This window comes from Sorex fumeus, unplaced genomic scaffold (genome assembly GCF_029834395.1).
Source record: "Sorex fumeus unplaced genomic scaffold, SorFum_2.1 ptg000037l, whole genome shotgun sequence".
NCBI lineage: Eukaryota > Metazoa > Chordata > Mammalia > Eulipotyphla > Soricidae > Sorex > Sorex fumeus.
This window is the reverse complement of record NW_026606094.1, coordinates 45,162,699-45,176,491: the sequence shown is the minus strand read 5'-3', so window position 1 is coordinate 45,176,491 and position 13,793 is coordinate 45,162,699. Positions and strand designations below refer to the sequence as shown.

Below are 13,793 nucleotides of genomic sequence, written 5' to 3'. Positions count from 1 at the left end.
CTATCAATCTGTTATGGGGCGAAAGGGCATAGGATATGGAAAAAAACAGAGGTAGGGATCTGACACATACAGAGTTACCCCTTAACTCATTGAGTGTTTGTATGTCTTAACTCTGGCAGTTAGTGATAAACTCCAAGATCTTGGTTCAAGAAAGGGGCCATTTATGTGTATGTAAGAAATAATATAAGGTTGAATATAAAGAATTCTGTTTTAGTCTGCACTCTGCCAATACCCATGGCAAGTAAACAAGACCAAGAGTTTTGTTTTTCTAGGTCTTAATTAGAAATGATTGCAAAATAAAATTATAAGACAAATGGGTTTCTTTTGTTTCTTTTGTAATTCAAATGACAGGAACACCACACCTTTTCAATAGAATTCGAAACTTTTTTGACTTTCTGCCTTAAGCTACAGATACTATGTCTCTTGCTTGGTATAGCAATGACAAATACATCTGGGTAACTATTCTTCCCAGGTCCCTCTCAGCATTGTACTTCCTGTTGATTTTGGTAAAAGGAATTCTTTCCCTCAGCCTGTTGGCCTCGACACTGGTTTAAGGAAATGAAAGTACTATGACATCCCTACTGAGACTCATTCTGGGGTCATGTTGCTCTTTCCAGATGGTTCTTGGGATACACTGAGTAATTTAAAATAGTCCCATGATATTTAGATTTCTCTGATATTGAAATATAAGCTTAAAATTTGTATAAAAACATATGTTTTCCCGATAGGAAGCATAGATCCTTCTTGATAACCTGATGTGATAATCTCAATCATCCAACATCACTTAATCTATTCACTGACCCTGTTCAGTAATCACAGTGAGTTACAAATGTGCCCTATTTAACAAAGAACAAGGGAAGGAGACAAAGGTTTCTTAGACTATTTCTGAATATTGCTTTCCTAGACTATTCCCGAATATGGATTTTAGTCTGTGTCATGGAGGGGTGCAATGCTATTTTTACATTCTCCATTCCTCTTATTTATGTTAAGCATTAGACCTGAGTAGATTGAAAGTTCTGGTTGATTTTCTGAAGCTGATTTTCCAAGAGACACATCACAACATGATGTCTAATTGCAGGGCATTTTACTGGGCAAATAGGTTTTCTATGATCTCAGAGGAAGACTGTACTGATAGGAGCAAAGTCACAGGTCTTAATGCTATAAGGTTTGTTTCTTTGTACTGTTTCTTGATTGTGATTGATATTCTATCACTTTAAAATATTGTACCAAGGCTTTCTGAGTGAACCAGGATGTAGGATGATCTGAATGCATACTGTGCCTGTATTTAAAGGGCTGAAATACATCTTTTATTTTTTGGGTTTTGGGCCACATAGAGTGGTGCCCAGGGCTTTCTTCTGGCTCTGCTCTCAGGAATCATTTCTGGTGGTGGAAGGGGGACCATATAGGGTGCTGAGGATTGAACCTGGGTCAACTGCATATGTTATACCTGCTGTACTACATCCTCAGCTTGTGACATACATGTTTTTCTCCTAGGAACTTTTATGATCTTTCACAATAATCTTGTTAAGATAAGTTATCTATTTTGTGTGAGGAAACTAAAGCTCAAGAATTTAAATATCATATCCAAAGGAATGAGGGATAAAAACCAGATGTCCTCTGACTCTGAAGTCTTAAACATCATATTACATCATTAGTTTCATGCATTAAAAATAATTTGCCCTAATTGAAAAGATCCCTTCTTTTTATACATGAAGCAAAATATGATCCAAAACTATCAGCATCCAAAAACAAAGAACAGATGTGGCTGCAGTCAATGTTGAATGGCAAATATGAATCAGTCCACAAATTGGATTTAAGTCATTTTAGAGATATATTTAATCATATTTGGAAGTATGAAAGTAGGCTAAATTGAAAGCTAAATTATCTTTTCTCCTAAATATGATCCTGGCTAAATGTTTGTTCAAATTTCTCTTGCTTGATCATATATGGAAGGTACCATAATGTTTAAATCAAATCTCCTATGAGTGTCTTTTCAAAACCAGTTGTCTGGTTTGAATTGGTTGAGTTACTGCAGTCAGTTTACACTGGATCTGGTAAACTGATTGGGTCCATCTACCTCCAACTCTGCATTTGGTGGTCTAAAAGTGATGACTTGAATTTAGCCAGAGGAGGAGAATCTGACACCATAGAATACTCTACAAACCTACCATCCTATATTTTTTTCTTTTTGGAGATCTGTGTGGTAAACATGTATCTTTATACCTGATGGTCTTCTTAATGAAAGTAATCTGGTAATGTGACAGGATAAGTGACACTGAGCATTTTCAAATATAGTTAAATTCTGAGGAATATGACAACAGCATGACGTACATCAATGTAACTGTGAACTTACAGGAGAGGGTTTGATGTGCAGTAGATCTAGACAAGTAACCCACTGAGAGGGTGGGGTTTCTCAAAAACTTTGGAAGCAATGCCTGTAAAATTCTTGTGTTATTTTCAGGAGAAGCCAAGAGTAATTATTCTCATGAGACCAGAACAAGGGAACAAGAGGAGGAAGGGAAAATACATTCTTCCCAAGAACCCATTTAAAATATTCTTCAAATATATCCTCAGTAATCCACATTAAATTTCAGTATAGAGAATGTCTTGTACACTTAAAAACAAAGCTATCTCTTTAAATAAATAAAAATTAGTCTGAAGTTAACCTGTGAAAGGACATTGAACTTTGATAACTGCCCAGCCTTAGAAAATACGTAGGAAGAGATTGATTTGGGTGAAGCCTCGAGCGAGAACCTTTGAGGCTAGACTCTTTGACCTTATATGTTTCAACTCAAAAACATAGCTACAAATCACACACAGAGTCGGTGGGGGACATAAAATGGTATGATAATCATTTTGGGAAACTATTTGGCCGTTTCTAATATTCCTAATTACTTTATCTCAGAGTAATCAGATTTTGTACATAAAAACATCTTTATTTTAAATAGTTTTAAAGTGGAAATAATATGAACTGTCCAGCCGCAAGCGACTAAAGATTGCACACAGTGAAAAGGGAATGAACTGCACAAAAACATGGGGCGTGGGGAGCGGGAATCTAAAAAACTGCAGTGGAGCCAAAAGAAGTAAAACAAAGTACAAACTATGCGTGAGATTCAAGATCAAGCAAAAGCCATCTTTGAGGATTAAATTGCTCAACAATCCCTCCTGGTCATTTCCCTCTAGTTCTCGGACTTCCCATCACTGTCCTACCTCTCACACCCACCTCAATCTGGGTACCCGCGCCCGGCGCCTGGCCACCAGAGAAAGTTTGGGAGGCAGGTTAAACTTGGGGAATTCCTCTCCCCCGTAACACCACCCTTTCCAGCAACGAGTAACAGCCTGCGGGGCGTGATTCAGCCTGTCCACACCCCTCACCCCACGCCCCAGACAGCACAGGCGCGCTCCTTCCGGTCTGGGGTTGCGTAGACGCTCCAGCCTCATAAAGCGCGCAGCCCGGCACGGGCACCCAGGCCACTTGCAAGAGGAGCTCAGTGCACCCTTCTCCCTTCGGCGCACTCTCAAGACACCCTATCCGACCCAGGCACCATGGGCCACGCTTGTCTTCTCGGGCTGTTGCTCCTGCCTCTGCTGCTGGGGATTGCGCTAAACGACGCGACTCAAATGCAGTCAGGTATCAGCGGGGTCCTGGACCCCGTTTCTGGCCAGGGCTTCCTCCTGCGAAGGGCACCAATCACAGGCTTTTCTCTCCTCTCTGCTTTCCCAGAGCTACTGCACCTTTTTTTTTTCCACCCCTCTTTTCCTCGCTTCTCCACCCCAGGCTATTGCCACGAACTTCCAGGAGTCGCGCAAAGGAGCCCCGCTCCAGCCTCAGTTTGCGCGCTCTCTCTCCCGGAGCTGAATTAGAGGGAACAGAACTTCCTAGCAATGTCCCTTTGCTAGGTTGTGTCTGACTTTCCCTTTTTGGTCTCTTGCTCTGTCTCTCCCCTAGTCAACAACGCCGAGGTTTGTCTCCTGCCTCAAGACGAAGGACCCTGCCGGGCGCTGATACCCAGCTACTACTATGACAGGAACACACAGAATTGCAGCTTGTTCATGTACGGGGGCTGCGAAGGCAACGCCAACAATTTCGAAACTTTCGAAGAATGCACCGAAGCTTGCTGGAAAATAGAGAGTAAGTGTTCGTGTGCATCCCAGAAACTGTTGCACAGGTGGATTTGGTAGATCTTAGCGCAGTTAACCAGCGCCCCATATCTCCGTAAATTTGAGCCTGACTTTTTTCATGGCATTAAGCAAGGATCACCGGTTTTTAGTTTCCTGCAAGTAAACACAAGTTCGCAAACATTAAGACTTTCTCTTAGTGCCTGTGTGACTGTGTGCCTGTGTGACTCAAGCGAGAGATTCCTTACTTTACCACAGGGCATAATAATGCAACTGTATGTTGGACTTGATGCAGCATAGTGCTTTTCTGTGTTTATCATTAATTCTAAACCCACTGCTTTTATACCTCCTGGGGAAAAAAATTTCTTCATGTCAATTAATGTAATTACGATCATTTTATTTTATTTCATTTCATTTAGTTTAGGGGCCACACCCTGTGGGGCTCAGGGCTAAACTTCTGGTCGGGAGCTCAGCACAGGAGTCTGTGCAGGCTCCAGGGACCATATAGGTTGCTAGGCCATCATACCTGTGTGGAACCCCTGTAAGGCGAGCACCTTAGCTTCTGTACTATCTTTCCAACCCTCAATCTGATAATTTTTAGATTTTATTATTTAAAGTGTGATTTAGTCCACTATAGTTTTGCTCTTGTGCCCTGAAACCCAAGCATCATGAGTTTAGTTTTAGGCTAGTGAAGATTCTTGATACTGTTTTCTATTTTATTTCCATTGTGAGTGTTGTGTCTTTTAACACCTGTAATGTGATAATGATGCTTTTGATTCAAGGAACTGAGTCAGGAGATGTGTATTCCCTTCAGGAGAACTGAGTCAGGAGATGTGTATTCCCTTGTTTAAGTTCAGTTAACTTTGTATGTTGACAGAATCACAACTTTTGAGAGGACGGAGTCTTTTTGCTAAATATGAAAGATTTTGCAAAACTAAATCAGACCAGGTCAGGGTACACCTGAACAACAACAACAAAGTTAAATAACGGAATTAATGGGAAGTCCTTGGAGGCATTTACTGCCTCAATATTACATAGCTTACTGCTCACTCAATTATTTCTGAAATACAGCCAAGTTTTGAAAGTAATAATAAAAATGCTTTTTAACTAACATTGTTTTCTCACCTTCTTTTTTCTAGTAGTTCCCAAAGTTTGTCGGTTGGATGTCAATGAGGCGAGGTGTGGAGAGTCCACAAATGGATACTTTTTCAATCTCAGTAGCATGAGGTGTGAAAAATACAGATCTTCTGGATGTCAGAGTAATGGAAACCAGTTCCCAGATGAAGCTACCTGTTTGGACTTCTGTTTACCAAAGAGACGTAAATAAAACATTTTTATAGTGTTTCTCTTCATTTCCTTGTTGACATATCCCCAGAAGGGTAAAAAAAAAATACTAACCATTTTATGTAGAAAGAACATGTTGTAAATTCTGGTGATTTCACACATAGTATGTTGTCAATAGCTCGCTGTCACTCTGTGAGAAATAGTAGTACTATCTCAGCTAAGAGAAGTTGACTCGACAGCTTTCAGCATTTGAATGTAAAAATGCTATAATTAATTTTTCCCTTTTCTGTATTCTTTCTATTTTATTTTTCTTTTTGGGTCACACCCAGCGATGCACAGGGTTACTCCTGGCTCTGCACTCAGGAATTACCCCGGCAGTGCTCAGGGGACCATATGGGATGCTGGTCGAACCAGGTCGGCCACATGCAAGGCAAAAGCCTTACCTGCTGTGCTATCGCTCCAATCCCACTGCATTGTTTCCTTAGAACTTCATCTACCTAAAACTTAATTCATTAATTGATGTTATGCCATCTGATTCGTACAAAATCACTTGTAATTTTGAAAGAATGGAAGTCATACAGACTTAAGAGGATGGAACCTGAAAAATATTTTTCAAAAGTATTTTGTAGATTTCTGTATCCTTCAGTACTTGCAGATTGCAGCAGAAAACTCCTTTCCTCTTCCTCATTTGATAGTTCCCCCGCCCCTTTCAAGTCCTTGAAAAGATAAAATATTTGCACAAAATTTTCTTTGTTGAACGGGACAATAGTGACATTTTCTCCAGGCACAACAGAGAACTCTCATACATAGATACAGAAATTCAAGAATGGAAAGTTTGCTTTGACAGGGACTTTGATTAAGTTCAATAGTCATATCAAGTTGAAGTTGTAGAATCTTTAATTAATGAGAAGATGATTGTTACCTGTGTTATCTAAATTTTTTTGTGTAATTGTTAATGTTACATTGGATACCCTGGAACCCAATATATGTAGTAATTATTAGTAACCATGGAGATTATTATTATTTATGAAGAGCTTACTCATTAAGAGGAAAAAGAGTCTATAAAACTATTTAAAATAAAACTCCCAACATAAGACAGTTTGCGAACACATATGATGTATTATCTCTTGAGAAAATAGGGATAATTTTTATTCACTTTTATGTATTTTGCTGGGGGGAGGTGTTATATTCTTTATATATTCAAATAATGCAAAGACATCTTTATACATTTAAATGATGCAAAGGCATCGCTTAAGGGGAAAGACTGTTCAGCTTATACAAATTTTAGAATTACCATTGTGTTAACTTTCTTGAAATTTGAAGAATTCTTGTAAGTGGTTTAGTATGGATTGGATTTGAAATGAAGCTTCCATGGGCTTAGATTTTCTTTATTTACTCAGTAATCATCATTGCATGGTGACATTTCTAATTTTTTTCTTTCTCATTAAGGTCCATCATTTTGTTACAGTCCAAAAGATGGAGGATTATGCTCTGCTAATGTGACTCGCTATTATTTTAATGCAAGAAATAAAGAGTGTGAAACCTTCAACTATACTGGCTGCGGTGGAAATGACAATAATTTTGTTACTGTCATGGACTGCAAGGAAGCTTGTGCAAATGGTAATCAATTTTTTATTATTTAATGTGTTAGAGTGGGAGTTCCCATGCACTTCTCAGGAGACCTGCATTCCTCCTGGTGATTCTTGGTCAACTGGTCCTTTGGTTCAATACAAGGGCTGGAGAATGCAGTGCTACCAGACACTGCAGTACTAGGGATTACCCAGGTCGACCTGAGGGTACTCCCTTTTCCATCCCTCCCCCCATTAGTGTTTAAGGGACTGCCTGAGCTACAAGGGAATACTATGTGGTTTTGGGGATTAAACCAGGTTGGCACTTTAACCCTGTACTCTCTCCTTGGCCCCACTTACTTAATTTTTAAATTAAACTTATAAATAACTTTATAAATAACTGAATAATAGGAAAGAAGGTATGAATAAGGTCTTTAAAAAAATGGAAAGCAGTTAAAATAAAACACTCCTGTCAAAGAAATAGTCGTTAAATTTTTGTGGAAATTTCAAGATTAGCCTGAACTGAGTCTGAATAAATATGAGTTACTCATCTTTAAGAAACAAATAAAAAACACAGAAAACCCCACAAGTTTATAATTATTTATAAATAATTCATGATTAAAATAGTATTTTATGAATCCATGCTTATTAAGAGCATGGTGACATTCCTTTTTTTTAATGGGTTACACCTGGCGATGCACAGGGGTTACTCCTGGCTCTACACTCAGGAATTACCTCTGGCGGTGCTCAGGGGACCATATGGGTTGTTGGGAATTGAACCCAGGTCGGCTGGAGTGATAGCACAGCGGGTAGGCCACACAAGGCAAGCACCCTAGCCGCTGTGCTATCGCTCCAGCCCCTGGTGCCATTTCTTGATTACTGTTAGATAAATAAAAATTTTGAACTATTCAGTTTTGTCAAAATGCTTATAATGGCTAGCTGCAATTAATAGTTATTATATCTTTATATACACTATATAAGTGTATAAGTGTATAAATTACACTACATAAGTGTTTTATCAGTGGAGTGTAACTGAATGGATAGAAAGTTAAACCTTAAAATTACTAAAAGCAAGATGAGATTAAAACCATATTAGATATGTTGTTTGTAGCCTGCAAACTGAAGACATGATGTTTCTTTTCATTTTGTTGAATTTAGCCATGAAGAAGTACAAGATAAAGAAGCGCCTACGAAGGTTTCCAAAGAGACGTAGAAACATGAAAATTAAAATCCTGAAAATTAAAAAGAAGGAAAAGTCATCTTAATCAATTTTTCTATATGTCACCTTGCGAATACTATTGCCTTTATTTAGAGATGAAGAATTAGTGGCATGAATCATATATTTGTTTTCTTGCTGTATGTTACTTTTAAAGAATGTGTATATTATGTATATGTATAAACATATTTATATATAACTACTTAAATATGAGTCTATTATTTTCAATTTACTATCCAACTATCTTTTTATGAGGTTGAATTCTGGCTACGTACATGATATAAAGGCAATTATAATTTTCCCAGTTTTTGATTTTTCTCCTCCAGATTTCAAAAGCTAATGGTAACTGAAAAGCATAAAAATAGTGTTTTTACCAAATTTGATAATTTCAAGGAATGAAATATATATTTTAAGAATATATATAATAAAATATATATATTTGTGAACATATATTTAATTTTTATTTAAAAGCTAAATTACAACTTAGCCCTAAGGAGAAAAAGCTGAAAATTTAGCAACACTTTATAAGTATTATATTGCTATTATGTAGATATTGGGCTGGAGTGATAGCACAGCGGGTTGGGCTTTTGCCTTGCACGCGGCCAACCAGGGTGATGCTGGTTTGATTCCTCCGCCCCTCTTGGAGAGCTAGGCAAGCTACCAAGAATATCTCACCCGCACTAGAATTATACACTAGAAATATCTACACAGCACTGCACTGTCCTCCCATTGTTCACCGATTTGCTCAAGCCGGCACCAGTAATATCTCCATTGTGAGACTTGTTGTTACTGTGTTTGGCATATCGAATACGTCACGGGTAGCTTGGCAGGCTTTGCCGTGCAGGCGAGATACACTCAGTACCTTGCCAGGTTCTTTGAGAGGGGCGGAGGAATCAAACTCGGGTTGGCCTGTTTGGCCACATGCAAGACAAACGCCCTACCCGCTGTGCTAAATTGAATAATTAAATTCCACCATTCAATTTTATTTTTTTTTGATGAAGTAAATACTTTCATTTAATCTAGAAAGAGAGGGAGGGAGACAATGAGAGAGAGAGAGAGAGAGAGAGAGAGAGAGAGAGAGAGAGAGCAAGAGCAAGAGCAAGAGCAAGAAACATAAAAGTTAACGGTAAGGAATTACACACTGTGGTTGGCTCCATGGGGGATTCACCTGATATATTTTTGACAAATTATGATAACTTAACCTAAGATATTTTTATGAATTATTTTTAAAACTCTAACATCTTATTGGGAGCATTCATGTTTTCTTAATTCTTATAATTTATTTTTCGTATAATTTAGCAATTTAGTTACAATCCTGCTAACATTTCTGGTGTTGCTGTACATGAGTGGCATGTCTGGTGATGATGGTGTTGATGTAGTACATCTACTCCCACCAGGGTGTCCATGACTCTTTACCAACTCTCTACATCTTAATATGCTTTAAAAATATCCCTTTGTCCTGTTGGTGGGAATGCCGACTGGTTCAGCCCTTTTGGAAAACAGTATGGACGATTCTCAAAAAATTAGAAATTGAGCTCCCATTTGACCCAGCAATACCACTCATGGGAATATATCGCAGAGAGGAAAAAATGTATAGTCGAAGTGACATCTGCACTTGTTTGTTCATTGCAGCACTTTTTACAATAACCAGAATCTGGAAAAAACCTGAGTGCCCAAGAACAGATGACTGGTTAAAGAAACTTTGGTACATCTACACAATGGAGTACTATGTAGCTGTTAGAAAAGATGAAGTCATGAAATTTACATACAAGTGGTACTACATGGAAAGTATCATGCTAAGCGAAATGAGTCAGAAAGAGAGGGATAGACATAAAAAGATCGCATTCATCTAGGGGACATAAAGTTACAAAATAGGAGATTAAAATCCAAGAATAGTCGAGATCAGTACCAGGAGGATTCCTCCATGGTGTAGAGGCCAGTCGGGCCTTCTAGACGAAAGGGCAGCTTAGATAGAGAAGGGAGCACCAAATAAAGGGTGTTTGGAGGATCCTCCTAGGATGGGAGATGCATGTTGAAAGTAGACTATGGACCGAACATGATTGCCACTCAATGCCTTTTGGCAGACCACAACACCCAAAAGGAGAGAGAAAGCAAAAGGGATTGCCCTACCACAGAGGCAGGGTGGGATGAGGGGGATGGTGGTGGGAGGGATACTGGGATCCATGGTGGTGGAAAATGGGCACTGGTGGAGGGAACGGTATTTGATCATTGTATAATCGAAACCCGAGCACAAAATTTTGTAAGTCTACAACTTTACCTCATGGTGTTTTACTAATAAAAAATATATATATATATATATATATATATAAAATATCCCTTTGTCTAGTAAGGTAAGGTAAGGTAAAGGCCCTCCCGTTGATCGTCGATTTGCTCGAGCGGGCCCAGTAACGTCTCCATTGGAGACTTTGTTGTTACTGTGTCTGGCATATCCAATACTCTCGGTAGCTTGCCGGGCTCTCCGAGACCCTTTGTCTAGTAAAATTAAAAATACATTTTCCCTTTGCTTGAACAATACTTCTTTTTAAAATTCTATTCCAAATGTATGATGACAAACACAAAATAATAAAAGCTTGAAGGAATCTATACATATATTAATTAGAATAACTTAAACAAACCATGTAATTACCAAAAGGGGATTTAAAAAATTGCAGGTGGAAAATTAGTAGCTATACCTATATAGGTATATAAAACTTAAACTATATTTTAAAAAGTGCCTAGAAGAATATAAATAAAAACAAAGATATTTCACCAGGCAGATTAAAGCTATTGTTACCTATAGAGGGATGGAAAGAACAAAGTATACAAATAACATATATAGAAAGTACTGGGGGTGGGAGGGATATTATCCATGGTGGTGAAAAACGGGCACTGGTGGAGGGATGGGTATCTGATCATTGTATAATTGAAACCCAAGCACAAAAAAAATTGCAAATCTACAACTGTAAAAAAATAAATAAATAAAAATAAAAAAAAGAAAGTACTTTATCAGATAGATTTGAATAATACCTTAATATCCTAAGATTCTTTTGCTTTTCATGACATCTTGAATTTACACTATTTTTTCCTTTTAACTATTCACTATCAGCCTCAAAATGATGTCTACTTCTTTGTAGTTCTCACAGTCAGCCTGAAGAAATGCCTTCCCAAGACTGTGACCTCTGAAACCACAACTGCACAATGGCCATACTGGACATACTCTCCCCTACCAACCTCCGTCCTCCAATCCCATGGCTTCAATCCATGACAAATTATTTTTACTTTAGGCAATACCATGTTTCACAGATTACAGCAATTTACTAGACTCATTTCCCATTTTTCTATAATATTCACCTTATACCCTCAGTTACATGTAAATTGAATTTTATGTATACTTTATCTTAGTTTTGCTCTAAATTTCTAAATAGTTTTATCAGATGTTCTCATGGATCTTACCATATTTTAAGAGTGTGTGACGTTAATAGTCACTACTATCTTAGGAAAATCTGTAGTCCCAAACAGTATGTTAAAACAAAAATATTTGAAGTTTTAAAAACCATAGATTAAGGTTCTTTTTTCTTTCCCTTTTATTTTATCTTACTATTATTTTATAGAATTCTAATACATCTCTTAATGTATCACGATCACGATCATCCTGTTGCTCATCGATTGCCTCAAGCAAGCACCAGTAACGTCTCCTTCCTAGCCCTGAGATTTTAAAAGAGCCGTATTCAATGCTCTTTCAGTGTTAGGAGAATGAGACCCATCATTGTTACTGGTATTTGGCATATTGAGTACAACACGAGAAGTTTGCCAAACTCTGCAATGCGGGCAGGATTCTTTCGGTAGCCTGCCGGGTTCTCCAAAGTAAGAACGAGATAATAAGATGTCACGCAGCGGCATTCACGACTTTGCCCTTCCGGGAGCTGGGTTTTAGAGTCTCTGGCTCTTGGCCGTTGATGGGACCACCTGGCACCGGAGCAGCTGGTGGGTTTGACGCCTACCCACTGGAAGATGGGGGATCTGGGTGGAGAAGGCCCAGTCCCGATCTGAGCAGGCTTGGAGATCTCAGCCCCAGGACCCGCGTGCCTGGATTCTTCTGCTGGTTCCTTCATGCATGAGGCTTGTCCGGATGTGTGGAAAGTAGTCTCAGCATGGCTGTGGCTGGTTCTGAAAGTCTTCAGCTGCCGGGGTTCTACTCAGGGCGGGGAGGGAAAGCCAACCCACCCCCCTTCAAGGGGCCCCGGGAGGACAGCCAGGCGTGGGGGCAGGAGACTCTTAATGTATATAGAATATAAATTATATTCATACTGTATTCAGAATCTCAACCCCTTAACTCATAAATACCTTTGCAATCCATGTAATTAATATTTGATGCCATAAATTATTCAGCAGAAAAAAAGGTTTTTGTTTTGTTTTGGGGCCACATCTAGCTCAGAGATAATCCTGACAGGCTTGGGGGACAGTATGGTGTGCCAGAAATTGAACCCAGCATGCCATATGCAAGGCAAATGCCATACCCACTGTACTATTATTATAGCCCCCGCCAAATAGTTTTAAAGTCAAGACCCCATGAATAAAATGGAATATTAGGAGGATTATTTTATGTGGAATTTAATCTTATATTAATCTTACGTATTTCCTTAGACAATCATTTTATATTTGATTCTGAAAAGGTTGTGTTTTATTCTTAGCTATCTTCACCTAGAAATTTTTCATCTGCACCACAGTACTATAATTCTCCGGACAAATTGACATCTTGCATTGTGTTTTAATGTTAATCTTTCTGAATAACTTTTACTTCACAAAGTGTATTTGTTCAGTTATAATTTTTTTAATGTATCTCAGTGCTTTTTTATTTCTTCAATTCATTGGGGCTAGGTACATGATGATATATCATCAGTTTAATTATTACCTGTTAAAAGCAAACTTCTATTTCAAATATAGTCTATAATTTAGGTGAGCAACAAAAGCTATTTACAACTTTTAAACAAATATTGCTGTCTATGATAAGAAGTGGTAAAATGTTTTCCAAATCAAACTTTCTATGTAAATGTCATTTCTCAGAACTAATAACGAAGTCTAACTTAATCTCAAGATTAAGTGTTATGCTTCAAAAACACCATTATTTTAAAAATACAGGAAATTTCTAAAATTAAATCAATAATCCTGAGAAATATTAAAACAATTTGCTCGAGTGGGCCCGGTAATGTCTCTATTGTGAGACTTGTTGTTACAGTTTGGCATATCAAATATGTCACGGGTAGCTTGCCAGGCTTTGCCGTGCGGGCAAGATACTCTCGGTAGTTTGCCGGGCTCTCCGAGAGGGGCGGAGGAATCTAACCCATCTCAGCTGGGCCGGCCACATGGAAAACAAATGCCCTATGGCTGTGCTATTGCTCCAGCCCTTAAAACAATTATTTAACTAAAATGATCCAAGCATTTTGCCCTTCCTAAAATTTGTCTATATAATTTCTTTTATGAAGGGTTTTTTAATTGAATTTTACAATAAAAATATAGTGTTTTAGTTCTCTTTAAAATATGTTTTAGTTCTCTTTAAAAGTAATTTCATTATTTGAAAACATTCATTCTTCAAAGAATTTCTTTAT

General features: G+C 38.1%; 1 protein-coding gene across 1 annotated transcript; it reads left to right on the top strand.

Annotated features, from left to right (window-relative positions):
• The first annotated feature begins 3,523 nt into the window (after positions 1-3,523).
• Positions 3,524-8,311, top strand: LOC130027727 (tissue factor pathway inhibitor 2-like). Its single transcript, XM_056118574.1, has 5 exons — positions 3,524-3,631; positions 3,950-4,132; positions 5,259-5,438; positions 6,853-7,023; positions 8,130-8,311. The coding sequence occupies exons 1-5, from the start codon at positions 3,547-3,549 to the stop codon at positions 8,234-8,236; spliced, it is 726 nt and encodes a 241-aa protein (XP_055974549.1). The 5' UTR covers positions 3,524-3,546; the 3' UTR covers positions 8,237-8,311.
• The last annotated feature ends 5,482 nt before the right edge of the window (positions 8,312-13,793 follow it).